Below are 15,349 nucleotides of genomic sequence, written 5' to 3'. Positions count from 1 at the left end.
ATGTGTGTGTCTGAATGTACGTTTTCCTTGCCGTTAAGGAGTGTGTTCACGTATCAATATGTCATCTGTAATAGAGTTGATGCAATCACGGCGGCCCATTTTATGCAAATTTCTATCCTTTTGAAAAAAAAATGTATCGAGAATACGAGCACAATTTCTTTCTGTATGGAACCACTGGAGGAATTTTATTTTATTTTAAAAATCTTTGAAAATGTAGAAGCCATTTTATACCTGGATGGATGTAGTAAATTCTGCCTTACAGTATAAATAAAAGTAGTAGTAGTAGTAGTAGTAGTAGTAAAAGTTGCAGATATTGACTATGAGGCTACAGTCACTGAATGCCGCATAGATCTGCGGCTCAGCTAACTCAACACAGCCAGGGTAGCTACTTATGTATTAGGATAGTTAATTTTAAGGTAATAAAATGACGGCGAAGGTGTGGCTATTGGGGGAGGCTGGAGGCCACGTTAAAAAAATTATTATTAGTAGTAGTAGTGGTAGTAGTAGTAGTAGTAGTAGGAGTTGTAGAAGACATAATTACACACCGTGTTTGCAGTAAAGGTGATCTATTTATCCAGGTGGTCATTAAACGAAGGTCAAAGTCATTAGTGTGTATTCCTGCAGGTGTACAGTAACCCCCCCCCCCTCCCGTGCCCCAACGTAAACTCTTAATAAACACTTAAATTATGGTAATAGCCGGAGTTCACAACACCTTCAGGGGTTGTGTTGTGGGTCGACTGGGGGAACATATTTAAAGATGCATGATAACAGAATAACACGTCAATAAGAACATGTTTAAGGAGTATTCTGTGAGAATACTCCTTAATGGTTCACTCGCTGTCATTAATAATTCCGTGTGATAGTCAGAGGTTTACAACAGTGTAAATTTAAGCTAATTTTCCCTGAACAATAAACACGTTAAATAAAACCTACGATCTATTATTACTAATAAATAATGATTGTGTTAACAGTATCATTGAATATATTCATAACAGATATAATATGCAAGTTGTATTGAACAGAATTATTTAAATTTTGTTTGATTAATAGAGAGTTATTTAAAACAAGAGCACACACACACACACACACACACACACACACACACACACACACACACACACAGTTAGTCGCTCTATCCAAGTCTCACCTTTTGACACACCTTCTCTCTCTACATCTCCCTAAATATCGTCTTTTTAAACCCTTTCTCTCTCCCTCCTTTTCCCCTTCTCTTTAAATCCGTGATGAAAGTGAGCCAAAACGACTAGGATGGAGTTGACTTGCCGACCTAACAGCCTTTGACTGAGGTGGTGGTGAGAGGGGAAGAGGGGAGGCTGTGTTGGAGAGACATGACAAAAATGAAAATAAAGGATATGTGATAAAGTTGAAGGAAAAGAAGAAATGTGGTTGAATGTTTAATAGGAAGATAACTATTATTATTTTTGTTATTTTTATGAGTGTTACTATAATTATTAATAATATTTTTACTACTGCTCCTACTACTACTGCTATTACTTTGTTTAAATATCCTCCAATCTCTCCTTGAGCCATACCTTCTAGTACTACAACTACTACTTTATTTTTTTAAAATGGCCTCTAGCCTCCCCCAATAGCCACACCTTCGCCACCATTTTATTACCTTAATATTAAATATCCTAATACATAAGTAGCTATCCTGGCTGTGTTGAGTTAGTTGAGCCGCAGATCTATGCGGCATTCAGTGACTGTTGCCTCATAGTCAATATCTGCAGCAGTTGTCGGCTTTGGGGCCGAAGATCTCGTTCCCCTGAGGCAGAGCAATGCAGATCTAACCAGAGAGAAGGAGAGTTGACTTCTCAACCAGGCTGTAACGTAGCTTCTGGGCTGCTGTTTCCGTTCAGATTACACCTCCGCGAGTCTGGCATAGAAACATCTTGCACTTGGTTCCACCCCACCAGAGGTTGTGAACACCAGAGGAGTGAAGCTGCCCTGATCAACGTTCAGAATTCTCTTCCCATTTGCACCGATCTTTTCATTCTCGTTCCTCCTGTGTGCAGCGTCGCGAGCTAGGTTACGGTGACATGCGGCCATGGGATAGAAAATCCTTATGTCAAAGAAGGCTCACTGTCCCCGCGTCCAGAATCCTCGGACACTGACGTCAACACGAGCTTCGTTGGATGTGTTTGAAGTCCTGTGATGGAAAATCTCACCGTCCAATGGAAGGAGGGGCGGTTTTACCCTGACATCATTGCTGGTTTCCTTCAACATATTTGCTGTGAGATCCACCATGGCGTGGTTAATATCATAGGAAGAACCACACACGCATTGGGAGGGCAAACCTTCAACTGGCCTACCGTACCTTAGAGCAATGGCATCTGTGAATTCTTGTTTATTTAGACTGAAACCTTTTGCCCTTTTTGGTAACGTTGGTAGCCAGTTCGAGGCGCCCACCTCCTGCGCTATAGATACTTTTTTTTCAAGTTCTATGGCACTTACAGCATCAGCATTTATCACTTTGGGTGTGCTGTCGATCTGTCGTAATGGACTATCGAATCTTGTTTAATTCCTTGGTATCCACCTCACCTGTTGCGTTCTGGGCTATTTTGTGCTCAGTGAGGGCTGCCGTGAGCGTGACTGAGTTCTAATGTTCGGTGGCAGCAAGCTCCTCTGGATTGGTTAATCCCATTCCTCCCAGTCTCGGTGGTAGTGCAAAGAGTGCCCTTCTGCTGGGTTTAGTTATGGCGTTTCACTAATTTTGGAAAAAAAATGACGCTGATGGCTTCTTCCGGGTAGAGGAGGGGTCCGATATCCGGGATAGTGCGCATCAGGTAATTCCAGCGATGCTTGACTCCATGGGTGAATGCCACAAAGGCCGCACGTGGCTCTGTTTTAGTAATATCAGCAATATCAGAAAAATAAATTGTAAAAAACAATGTAAGAAAAAGGGAGAGATAGGCAAAATGGAAGACAAATGACAAATAAATGCACGAAAATTATGGAAAATAGTAAGATATAAAAGATTAAGTACAATGGGTTAAAAATCTATCATGCTTAACCCTTTAGGAGTCGTTACGCACAAAGGTATTGTTATTCAACTGTGAGAAACGCCCTAACTCTTAAAGGGTTAATGAAGGAGATACGTAGATATTTTCACATATGATCCCAACTGTGTAATTAATTCACCTGAACTCGGGGCTGACTACCAGATGGCGCGTGTTGCCATCAGAGTATGTTGCTAGAGGAAGGGGAGGGGGCGGACCTTTTTCCCCGAGTATGTCTGTGTAACATATAGATATAGTAACTCCTTCTCTCTCTCTCTCTCTCTACTCAATAACTCCCTCCTTCTCTCCCTCTCTCTCACTCAATATCCTCCTTTCTCCTACACTATTTCTCCCTCCTTCCTACTCCATCACCCCGTCCCTCTCACAGTATCAATCACTCCATCCCTACCTCTCCCTCCTTCACTCCTTTCCACTCAGTCATTCCCTCCCTTCTACACCATCACTCTCTCCATCCTACTACCTCCTTCCCTCCTACATCATCCCTTCCTGCTACACCATCCCCCTTCCTCTTCATCCCTCTCTCTCTTCCACTCACTCCCTCTCTCCCACACCAATACTATCTCTCTCCCTCCCATACCGTCACTCCTTCCCTCCCACTCTCTCCCTCTCTCCCACACCACCAGTCCCTTCCTCCCACATCACCCCCCCTTCCCTCCCACGCCATCATCCCACCTTCCCACACCATCACTCCCTCCCGCTCACTGCCTCCCTCCCACTAACACCACCACTGTCTCCTTCCCTCCCACACCATCCCTCCCTCCCTCCCTCCCTCCCTCCCTATAATCAAGCCTCCAAAAACCAGCAATAATCTCGGAGATATTTCACGGTAAAATTCCTACGGCTCCTTGGTACTATATATTTCCCCTCCCCTGCTCCGCCTTTCACGTGGACGGTCGTGTTATGGAGATTTACGTAGATGTGGACGTATAGAAAACTTCCTCATCAATATTTGTTAAAGGGATGTATTGGCTGATATAGAAAAGCTGTGCTAGGGAATATTTTGCGGAGAACATTCTTATTCGTTCGACGTTTCTGTATATTTTGGATTTGGTGATATATGAACACCTCTTGTTATGATGATTTTAAGGTATGTATGTATGTTTGTATGTATGTATGTATGTTATAAAGCCTATTCCTATTTATGATGGAGGGTGGCCATGTACATATGCTGGTCACGTTGTTTTTAATCTTCAGAAAATATTGGGGACTATTCCACCACCTTGGCAGAACACCCAAAGGTTCCTTCATCTTCAGGAGGTGCACCCGTTAGTGTACTCCTTCTACTGTTGAGTGTACAGGTGGTAGTGTGCAGGAGGAAAACATCAACCTTCCTCTTTATATAATTACTTGATATTCATAGAGATTCTGGGTGATTTTTCAAGGAAATTACATGAATGGTGGTGACCTTTAGATCTATACTGGCTAGAGCGTCTTCGGAACGTCTGGGGAAAATTTTGGAAATTCCACTGCCTTCAGAACAGATATGTCCCCCCTCTCCCCTCTCCCCTTTCACCCTCCCCCCTTTCCCTCTCCCTCGCTCTCCCCATCCCCTCCCCCTTCTTCCTCCCCCCTCTTTTGCTCCTGCCACTCACATTCCCCACACCCTCCTTCCCCTTGCCCTCCCCCATCCCCCCCCTTTCCCTTCCTTCTCGTCCTCCTCCATCCCCTCCCCCTTTCCCTTCCCCCTCGCTTCCTCCCATCCTGTCTTCCCCTTCTCCCTCTTCACCTCTAGAACTATTTTACTACTTTATTCACTCTGTCTCTTTAAGATCAACGTAACGACTTCCGAAAATGTCAGATACAGGTACAGATTCATTTATGGATCTGACCCGAGATATAGTAAACATTGCTTTATCGATATATAAAAGTCATGGAGGACAAAGTTACTGTGTTCACCAGGTCGAGGGAGGCAAGTTATAGGGCACGGCTGGGAGGAGTAGCCCGCCCGCTCTGCCTTACTGACATCTAGGAGGAGAGAGAGAGAGAGAGAGTCACATATCTTCCCTCTTCTAACACAAGGACACACTCGTAAGGCCCTAGCGAGTCCTCTTCCCTCTACACATTATAATTAACAGCCTTACCTGGATGGCTGATATAGACATGAGATCAACTGTCCCTGACGTTCCCTGTCACGGGCTCACACACCTCCTGTTCACTCAGCTGACAGCCAAATCCCCAGCCAATTACAGACGGTTGAGACGACACCAGTATAGACAAGGGGCTCTCAGGGCAGCTGCAACTCAGATCTACTGCTGCTGTGATTGTTGGGTCATCCGCTGGGATTATTGTGTTAAGGTGTTGTGGTTATGTTGTGTGTTGCTGGGATTGTTGTGTTAAGGTGTTGTGGTGATTATTGTGTGTTGCTGGGATTGTGTCAGACTGCTTGCATAACAGTGTGTGCTCTGTGACTCATCTGTTAGGCTCTGTGTCAATGCTGAGTGTTGCCGTGAGAATTATAATTACATGTTATAAACTATTTTGCACTGTTCATTTTCACTGCTGGCGCTCTCCTGTAAAACCACTTTATTATTATTATTATTATTATTATTATTATTATTATTATTATTATTATTATTATTATTATTATTATTATTATTATTATTATTATTATTATTATTATTATTATTATTATTATTATTATTACATCCTACACACACACACACACACACACACACACACACACACACACACACACACACACACACACTTAAGAGTCATTACCAAGTCTAATTATCCGTAAGTCAACTTTTTGACGCCAGATCCGAAGCGGCTTAGAAATGTTTACAAAATTTCTATATCATTTTTGAAGTTTATGAAGAAATATTTAATTGAGTAAAGCACATTACTTCCCTGTCGCCTACCGTGATGTTGATTTTAATATAGTTAAAAGCAACCATTTCTTCCCTCATCACTTCCACCTTTACAGCCTCGATTCTAACCCAATATTGTATTTTTTATCCTTTTCCTCTAATCGGTTTAATATCACATTCAACACCTTTTAACTATCTGTAATAACACGAGCATGAATTGCTTGACGAATATTTAATACTATTTTGTCATAAACATTTATTACATCATCATAACCTCATATCTAACATTAAATAAGTCAGTACAATATTTACCACCAATACAGCATCGTGTTGATAATAAAGAGTTTTTATAAAGAATTTCATAATCACTATTACCACCAAATATCTTAATACGGATGTAGGATTTTGTGTGTATCTGGGAGAGTAATATTAGTTGGGATGGTTGATGTCAGCGATAAACTAAAACAAGAGTAAGTCAAACAGAAGGAACAATAATTCTAAGTTGAGAAAATGTCCGCTAAAGTGTAACTACTTAATGAGTGCTGGTGTATGGGTCGAAATTATGGGCACTTTCACTAGACATCAGAAGGAGGTGAGACCTTCAATAAGTGGTGCTACAGGAGAATGTTAAAGTGTAATAAAAAACAAATACTTGAAATTTACTGAATGAATAAAACGAGTTTAACCACATACTTAAGGATGAAAGGATAATAAAATATGAATGGGTAAAATTGAGAGTAACGTTTTCCCTCAACAAGTCAATATTGACACTTTTCAAACTATTTATTCAGGATATGGCTTAGAGGCAATTAGACACCAATCTGTTGAGGCCGGGAAAATGGTAAGTAATTCAGTGAACCAGTTAGGCTTATAAAGAAGAACTAATAATTCATATTTTCTTATATTTATGCAAAGACAAGAATTACACAGACAAAGATGAGTGAATTAAAGCACCGGAGTCGGCTGGTTATTTCTTCTCGATAATGGCGGCCAGACACCCAGTGTAGGCGGCGTTGTAGTCACAGGCCACCTCGTTGTGCTGGTAGTCTGTGCGTTTGTCCTCATAGGTATCAGACTGTGGAGAGAAGGAAACATTGTATATCTGTACTTAGAGCCTTGGGTGAGGCCACAGCAGTATATCAATATGGATTAAGGAGCAAAATTATAATGGTTAGAGGAGAAAAAGAGAGTGGGACCTGTGCTCTGATATCACAATAAGTATGGTCAAGGAATAGGGGCATACTTGTGAATGACAAAGGCTAGGGAGGTGTTATAACTGTTCTTGGCTTATGACACCTGACACTGAATAATAATCACAAGAGGGACGACCTGCAGCAGTAACAGTTCAGTCTGAGGGATGAAGATTTGTCTCAGCCACACCTGCACCAATCAAATGAGACTTACGTTGTCAGGACCACCAACGAGGGCGCCGAAGAGGGTATGAGGGTTTGGTCCTGGTTGGGTCCAGCCCCAGTCATGGTGCAGGCAAGACTGTGGAGGTATCGGGCACGAGCTGAGGAAGGAAGACCAAGGCTGAGGTTAGCAATAATCAGCTGTTGGTCGAGTTTGTTGGAGTCTAGGAGATGTTGCTGTTGGAATTACAGCTGTATGAGTTATGAAGCACCATTCAATAGGTCTCGTTTTCTTCTGACAGACAACTTCTAGAATTTCCGACAGGTGCAGAGCGTCATCTTAAATTACTGCCAAGGAATAGACAGCGGAGATCTGTGTATTGCCTCACTGATGAATATGAGCAAATGTTAGACAATATATACCTGTTATTTAATCTTGCACTGATATTTTATTTATATCCAATCATTTTTCTATTTCGTTTTGGGGAAGACAATTCCATCAAACAGACATTGTTTTACCTTTACCGAGGCGAATCCTACAGAAAAAACCTTCCGCATAATATAACGAGCTGGGATATTATGGGGTAATAATAAAAAAAATAAGCCATCATGTAGAGTAGAGCAGTAGAGTGTACATCATGTGGGTGATGGTAATAGAGAGGTAGAGTGTACATCATGTGGGTGATGGTAATAGAGAGGTAGAGTGTACATCATGTGGGTGATGGTAATAGAGAGGTAGAGTGTACATCATGTGGGTGATGGTAATAGAGAGGTAGAGTGTACATCATGTGGGTGATGGTAATAGAGAGGTGGGTGATGGTAGTAGTACATCATGGTGGGTGATGGTACATCATGTGGGTGATGGTAATAGAGAGGTAGAGTGTACATCATGTGGGTGATGGTAATAGAGAGGTAGAGTGTACATCATGTGGGTGATGGTAATAGAGAGGTAGAGTGTACATCATGTGGGTGATGGTAATAGAGAGGTAGAGTGTACATCATGTGGGTGATGGTAATAGAGAGGTAGAGTGTACATCATGTGGGTGATGGTAATAGAGAGGTAGAGTGTACATCATGTGGGTGATGGTAATAGAGAGGTAGAGTGTGTACCTGGAGCGGTGGTGGGGGTGTGAGGGAGGGTCTACACCAAAGCCCACGACGAAGGAGTGACCGAAGTCACCCAGAAGGTAACCGATCTGGCCCTCAGCCCACTCCCTGTTGGCGTCCGCGTCTGCTGGGTCTCCGTACTTGGCCGCCTGGTCATCAAACACATAGTTCAGTTAACTCTGTCAGTCATTAACATTTCTTCATAAAACTTATCAATAAACTTAGCATTAATATTAAACACTAGCAGATAATTCTTACAGTCCAGAAAGTTATATTAGTGATAATAAACTGACCCAGAGAGAGATGAAGGCAACGTTGCCGGCGTGACGGTTGGAGCCCCACGGGTCCAGGAAGATAAGGCCGCCTGGAGTGTACTTGGCGTCGTTCTTCAGGTACTCCAGGAAGGCCTTCAGGGCATCAGCGTACATAGTGTTGTCTGGGTCCACCATCGAGCCCAGCGCCTGTGTGAGGCCAAAGTTAATTTACTGCACTTGAGATGAAAGTTAACACATGGCATGGCCAGCCGAGACCCGCCAACAAAGTTTCAGTCAGCACAACATACGACGCTAGATCGGGGAAGTTTGGATATTTTGCTGTTGTTGGAGGTGTAACTGTTGACTGCATGTGCACAGTTTTACAGAGAATAGAGGTGACTCAATATATATTTAATTAAGACCAACCAATGAGATTCTATGAGATGGACTGAAGGAGTTACACCATAAACTTTGGAACAAGACCACTGAGTCCTCTACAGGCCAGAGTGGGAACACATCCCACTGAAACTAATACCAACTACCAGTGAGATCTTTGTCGTAACACTTGCCAACAACTCACATGACTGATAAAAAAGGATACTTCATAGAGGTAGTTTATCAATGATAAGTAATGAAGGATTTACAACCTTCATGTGGCAGGTGTCATGTTAATTGTGTGAGCTTATTAAATGATCACGTATCTATGCATGTTTTTTTTTTCACTTCTCACTGAATACACAGTGTTACCAGAGGAAAATACTTACATAGGCGCCAGCCTTCTTGTCGTCCCAGGAGAACTGCAGCGCGTCTTCTGCCAGGTTAAACTCATCCCAGGCCTCCTGAGCCTTGGTGAGGTAGGTGTCGTCTCCTGTGGCGCGGTACAGCCACAGTGCGCCCCACAGCAGCTCGTCTCCGTACCCGCTCCACGACCTGTAGGTGATACACCACCAGGTTATTATGTCACTGACCTGAGGTACACCACCAGGTTATTATGTGTCACTAACCTGAGGTACACCACCAGGTTATTATGTGTCACTGACCTGAGGTACACCACCAGGTTATTATGTGTCACTGACCTGAGGTACACCACCAGGTTATTATGTGTCACTGACCTGAGGTACACCACCAGGTTATTATGTGTCACTGACCTGAGGTACACCACCAGGTTATTATGTGTCACTAACCTGAGGTACACCACCAGGTTATTATGTGTCACTGACCTGAGGTACACCACCAGGTTATTATGTGTCACTAAAATGAGTTACAAGTCTTAGGGATAACGAGTCAACTCACGTGTGAACAAGAAATATCCACTGTAGTATGAACAGTTAATTACTAAAAAAGCTAATGACACGAAAAATATAATTGCAGTGTAACAGAGTGACACACTTTACCTGTAGAAGTTGGAGGCGTCAGTGATGGACTTGTGGTACTCCAGACGGTACTCGTCGCCGAAGGCATAGAGCTCCTTGGCCACCTCCAACATCTCAGCCGAGTAGTCGGGGTCATCCTCCTGTAAGGTGTTTATAATCGTATCAATGGGATCCATACATATTTTCTCTCTTGCATAAACACCAATACATAAGATAAGTTGTAAATATAATGTGTTAGTGCGCTTCAACAACTAAGGTCATTTGGTAAGAAGATTGATAGGGCAAGAATTGTATATGTAAGCATGTGAAGCTAACCAAAGATAAACCTGTACACTGTTCCCTACTGAGAATCTTATATTACATGAACCTTGTGGAGGAACACTGGCATTCCTGTGCTTCACACAAGGTTTTCTAGCACGCATTCTTAGTAAGTCGATTAACTAGTCAATAACTATGGAAAATTACGACAAGAAATGATGAAAGGTTAATAAAGCCACTCATGATTTTGTTTGTAGAAAGTTACAATCAGAATGTTTGTAATTTTATGATCTTACAGTGTATACTATGTAATTCTCAAATGAAAATTTGCGTATGTCTAAATAAAGTTTAGATAAAATTTACTTTACGTTAAATGATTGTATTAAGGCAATAAAATAACATATCGGAGAAGCGTGAGGTAGATCTAGGCAGGTTAGTAGAATACCTTGAAGATGATGGAGGCAGCAGCAAGGGCGGCGGCGGTCTCACAAGCCAACTCAGTCCCTGTAGGAGAAGGAAACGACTGTTGAGTTTTAACACAAATGACGTTTGTATCAGAGACGACACTAATGATTCATGATGACTACTAAGACTTCGGAATGTCGAAACTCCCTGAAAAATCATTAACTCAGAATCCTGGAACCAGAGACTGCCTGAAGAGTCTTAAATAAATAACTATAACGAAGAACAACGGCTTTGTCAAACAGTCCCATGACTAAAGTAATCATAGACTGAGAAATATTCATGTTGTCAATTTTTTTTTTTCTTAGAAAATTAGTCCAGGAACAAACAGCACCTAAGTCATTTTGCCCAAAGAACTCAAGCCAACTTCTATTATATATGAAACGTAACTTAGTTTAGAAAGTTAGAACGATCCCTGGTGTCCCTAATCATCCGTATCTAAGACTGACAGAGGTAGTAACAGTCTCAACTCTTCTCAGTGATTTGTGCATAAGACGTAATATCAAGATAACAACAACTGTCATCTTGTAAAATAACCCAAGAAGGTATTGCAATATTCCTCAACTAATATATACAATATTAAAGTGAATATCATATATAAAATTAACTTGAAAGCCATAAACCTCAGTTACAGACACAGCCAGGAGTCTATATCGTTAATTCAGATGATCAGAGATGTCTGAGTTGTGTAGGTTCAGTCGTCGTCAAAAGGTGTTAATTACACAGCTCTCGACCGTCCTTACCTGGAGCCTCTCTGTCGATCTTCCAGGAGGGTCGGGTCATGTGCATATCCTCAGGGCGGCCCCAGAAGGCGTGGTCAGTGTCTCCCTTACCGACCTGATGACCATGAAAAAAGTAATTACCAAAGAACAAAGACATAATAAATATTGTACAAGAGAGAAATTCTGTTATACACAAACACCTAATTAATGAGATAAATTTGTTTGTTATTTACGTGTTGATTGTCTCTTATTCTAAAGGGAAAAAAATACATCACATTATATTTCCTTTAGGGAGCACCTATGAACATAACAAGGTGGTCCTATTTATATAAAGTGTAAGAAAGCTGGAAACAAAGAGATACGAGTGATAGTCAAGACATCACACAATCTGTTCCAGTAAAAAAAAAATCCATATACAACTTTCAGTGTCTCTTGTCTTTTCTACAGGGAATATACGACTAAGTTAATCCTCCTAACATTTCATTGGAGAATTATTTTGTATGTTTTAGTTTATTTTACTTGTAGTTATTTTTTTTTACTTTATTTACTCGTGGTTTTCCTCTGTTTTTTGTGTTACTGGTTGAATCAGTGAACTTTTATTAATGTTTGGTGTTTTAAAGCATTTGCATTTGGACCATATTATGTAAAATTTTACTGTAAACTCTATATTTATAATTTATGGTCAATAAAATATCTATCCATCTATCTATCTATCAATGGCTCTGATCCTCGACAGATGCAATGTTTCCCAATAAGTGTTTAAGAAAATAGATAAAAAGTATGTTGGTTAAGACTGTCACCAGCTTAAGATAAGAATTGTTTTAAAACGCACCTGGCCGTACAGTTGGTACTCAGCGGTGTGGGCCTTGAGGAAGTAGTCAGTGGCCCACTTGACGGCCGCACGACCGTAGTCCGTCTGACCTGTGTGACCACCAACCTCAGTAAGACCAATTGAACTACATGTGTTTGAAGTTTTCATTTCTTATTGATATCTAAATACAATTTGCTGTATGCATATATATTATTTTAAACCGGGTGTACTATAACACCTAAAAGCCAAACTTAACGTAAGGTTTTACTCACCAGCTGCCTCGTATCCTTCAGCAAAGTCTATGAGTCCCCAGGCCAGGACGGTGGCTGTGTAGGCCATCGGGAAGCCGAACTTGACGTGGTCACCAGCTGTTGGGGAGATATGATCCTGAGTCAGGCTGGAAGGTCAAGTGTTGGTACATCTGCTGGATGTATTTAGGTATATTGTTTATCACTTGATGACGGCCTCTCTCTCTCTCTCTCTCACCGTCGAAGTAGCCGCCACTTAGGTCATGACCCACATCTGAGCCGTCGTCCAGGGCAGAGTCCCACCTCCAGGGAGAAACGCGCTGGTCTTCTGGCAAATGTCCCGACCTCTGAGCCTCGTAGAACAGGAAGGACTCACATAAAGCCTGAGGGTGAGGAGAGGATCAGGTAAGAGAGACTCAGAGCTCTGTTGTTGTTAAGGTTTGGGTGCCTCCTCTGCCAGCTTTATTAAGCATCATTCACTAGAGCTTAGTTTTAGGTGCTATAAGTGCCAAGGTTATTGAGCACTGTATACATTGTCTTAGCTTTAGGTGCTATAACTGCCAGATTTATTAAGTACAAATCTCTAGTTGTTACCTTAACGACAAATAAGTTATGAGTTTTCAGAAATAAAAGAGAGAGGTGAGACAACCTTTATAAAAATGTGTAATTCAAGGACGCGTCCCAAAATCAGCCTGAACATAACAATGACGATAATACGTCACTAAAACATTTAAGATCTCTCTGGTAAAAGGTTCAAATTCTCTTACATAAGAACTAGATAATCGTTCATATTCAAGATACTGTATCTCCTCACTGTAGTCATAGGTACAGTATAAAGATTTGAAATTCAAGGTATAGTCAGTTATCTTGTTATGTGTTTTGGAGATAACTTTTATTATCCACATAATTCTACGGGAATTATTAGATACGCATATCATTAATTTATTTTATTTCATTTAAGACTTTCTTCGGTAACCAAACTTTACCTAGATATTCATTTATGCCCCACATTGTTTTTCTCTAGAAGTTGCCTCCTACTTATAAATCAGCTAAACTTGCGTTCCGCCCCCTCCCCCCCCACCCCTCACCCACCCTCCCCTCCCCCAATCCCCGCGCCATCCTCTCCCTATCCCCCTCCTCTCCCCAATAATAAAATAAGTAATGCTGGGATTATCGCTATGAGATAATTAACCCAAGACACACGACAGCTAGATGATGATTAAGTGAGGTATTTATTGGGTCAAGTTGTTTATGTAACGGTTTGTAATTACTGTACCCAAATCAATATAGCAAGAACTACCTCTATATATTCAAGGGTTTTAGTACCCAGAACACTTACTCTTAATACACTAAGTCATAATAATAGAGAAATAGTACCACATAAATCAGCGGTAGTTCCATACGATTCAACAATTTGTGGAAGTACTGACCTGGGCGTAGTCGTATTTCTTCATGCCTGTGGGCGCACAAGGGTTGGTGTAGGGTTCCATGGTAGTAAAGCCGAACGTTCCATCTGTGTGTGGAAAATGTTATAGATGACTGGGGGAAGACAGAGACCACAGGGAGAGGTTTATAGGGGTGAGGGAAGGTCTCCGTCTCGTTAACCCTTATTTATGTACCAGAGTTTGACTATGTTTGAGAATTATGATAATTACATTCAGTTAATCCTTAATAGGCATATTAGTTTTATAATGAATTTACACGAATTATATTTCATAAATGTTTCTATAATATTTCTTTTCGCTACATTATCAGGTTTGTCCTCTCATACATGGCATAAAACCAAAGCATCTTGCTCACTCACCACACACGTCTTGGCCTGCCATGTCAATAGCGATGACATTGGGTTTGGTATCGGTGTAAGTCACCTGGAAGTGGAAGCTGACGTAGACGCCCGTCTCGAAGAACAGGTCGTTAGTCATCCTGTAGTGTGTGTCGTCTACCTTTGCTATTTTACCATCCCAGAACTGTGGCAATGAAGGGAATGTGCGAGGAACGAGTCGTTATGTAGAAAGACTAACTCACATGTAAATGACATTCACTTACTTAACTGCTCATAAGAAATAAGAACTCAGAATGTGCACTCACAGACACGCTCTTTGGAGCGATATCGAACTCAAAGGTGACGTCGAGACCGTCCATACGTATCGCGCCATCTGCAGTGAAGTTTCCCATGTAGTCGTTCACATTCTCTTGCATCATGGTGATGGTTGCACACATCTGGGCCTCCGCTCCTGCAGGGTGAGCAATGTAAAGTTTTGGTGACAAAGTAACTCCTGCATGATACTGCCAGTGTAGGAGGGTGAGGCTGACGACCTGAGTCAGTACCTGTGTGTAGGAGGGTGAGGCTGACGACCTGAGTCAGTACCTGTGTGGAGGAGGGTGAGGCTGACGACCTGAGTCAGTACCTGTGTGTAGGAGGGTGAGGCTGACGGCCTGAGTCAGTACCTGTGTGGAGGAGGGTGAGGCTGACGACCTGAGTCAGTACCTGTGTGTAGGAGGGTGAGGCTGACGACCCCCAGCAGGACGTGGACGAGGACACTGGTCATGTCTGCGGTCTGAGACACACTGGTGACGAGAGGCGACGTCTCCTCCACTTATATATCTCTCGGGGCGGCCTCCATGTTATCTTCAGTCACTTCAGAAGTTGATAACATCTCTCTTTTTGCAAGTGATTTCCGTCTCACTTGAGGACTGTCATATGTTTTCTCGCTCCCTCAAAGCTGATTTATCAATTTTGAAATATTAAATCAATCATCTTTATATTATAATGAAAAAAAAATGCATGTACTATTTAATAAAACATTTATTTTTTCTTGATAATGAATCAATGTCAAATTCTTCAATTTTCTTTTGTACCATTTATTTGTCACTTTTTGACACTACTACTGACAAGAAGCTACTAAATCTTCCC

At 41.7% G+C, this 15,349-nt stretch overlaps 1 protein-coding gene across 1 annotated transcript; it reads right to left on the bottom strand.

The window, feature by feature from the left end:
- Positions 1–6,733: 6,733 nt before the first annotated feature.
- LOC121868278 (endoglucanase A-like) lies at positions 6,734–15,023 on the bottom strand. The gene is made up of 15 exons (XM_042368702.1): positions 14,924–15,023; positions 14,524–14,669; positions 14,240–14,402; positions 13,866–13,948; positions 12,674–12,818; positions 12,460–12,555; positions 12,209–12,297; positions 11,398–11,491; positions 10,638–10,696; positions 9,956–10,074; positions 9,326–9,491; positions 8,601–8,768; positions 8,311–8,456; positions 7,253–7,361; positions 6,734–6,923 (listed from the first exon to the last, which is right to left on the bottom strand). The coding sequence occupies exons 1-15, from the start codon at positions 14,982–14,984 to the stop codon at positions 6,816–6,818; spliced, it is 1,752 nt and encodes a 583-aa protein (XP_042224636.1). The 5' UTR covers positions 14,985–15,023; the 3' UTR covers positions 6,734–6,815.
- Positions 15,024–15,349: the final 326 nt, after the last annotated feature.

The sequence above is a fragment of the Homarus americanus genome, unplaced genomic scaffold (assembly GCF_018991925.1).
Source record: "Homarus americanus isolate GMGI-L3 unplaced genomic scaffold, GMGI_Hamer_2.0 scaffold19318, whole genome shotgun sequence".
Taxonomy (NCBI): Eukaryota; Metazoa; Arthropoda; class Malacostraca; order Decapoda; family Nephropidae; genus Homarus; species Homarus americanus.
This window is presented reverse-complemented; position numbering and strand designations above follow the sequence as displayed.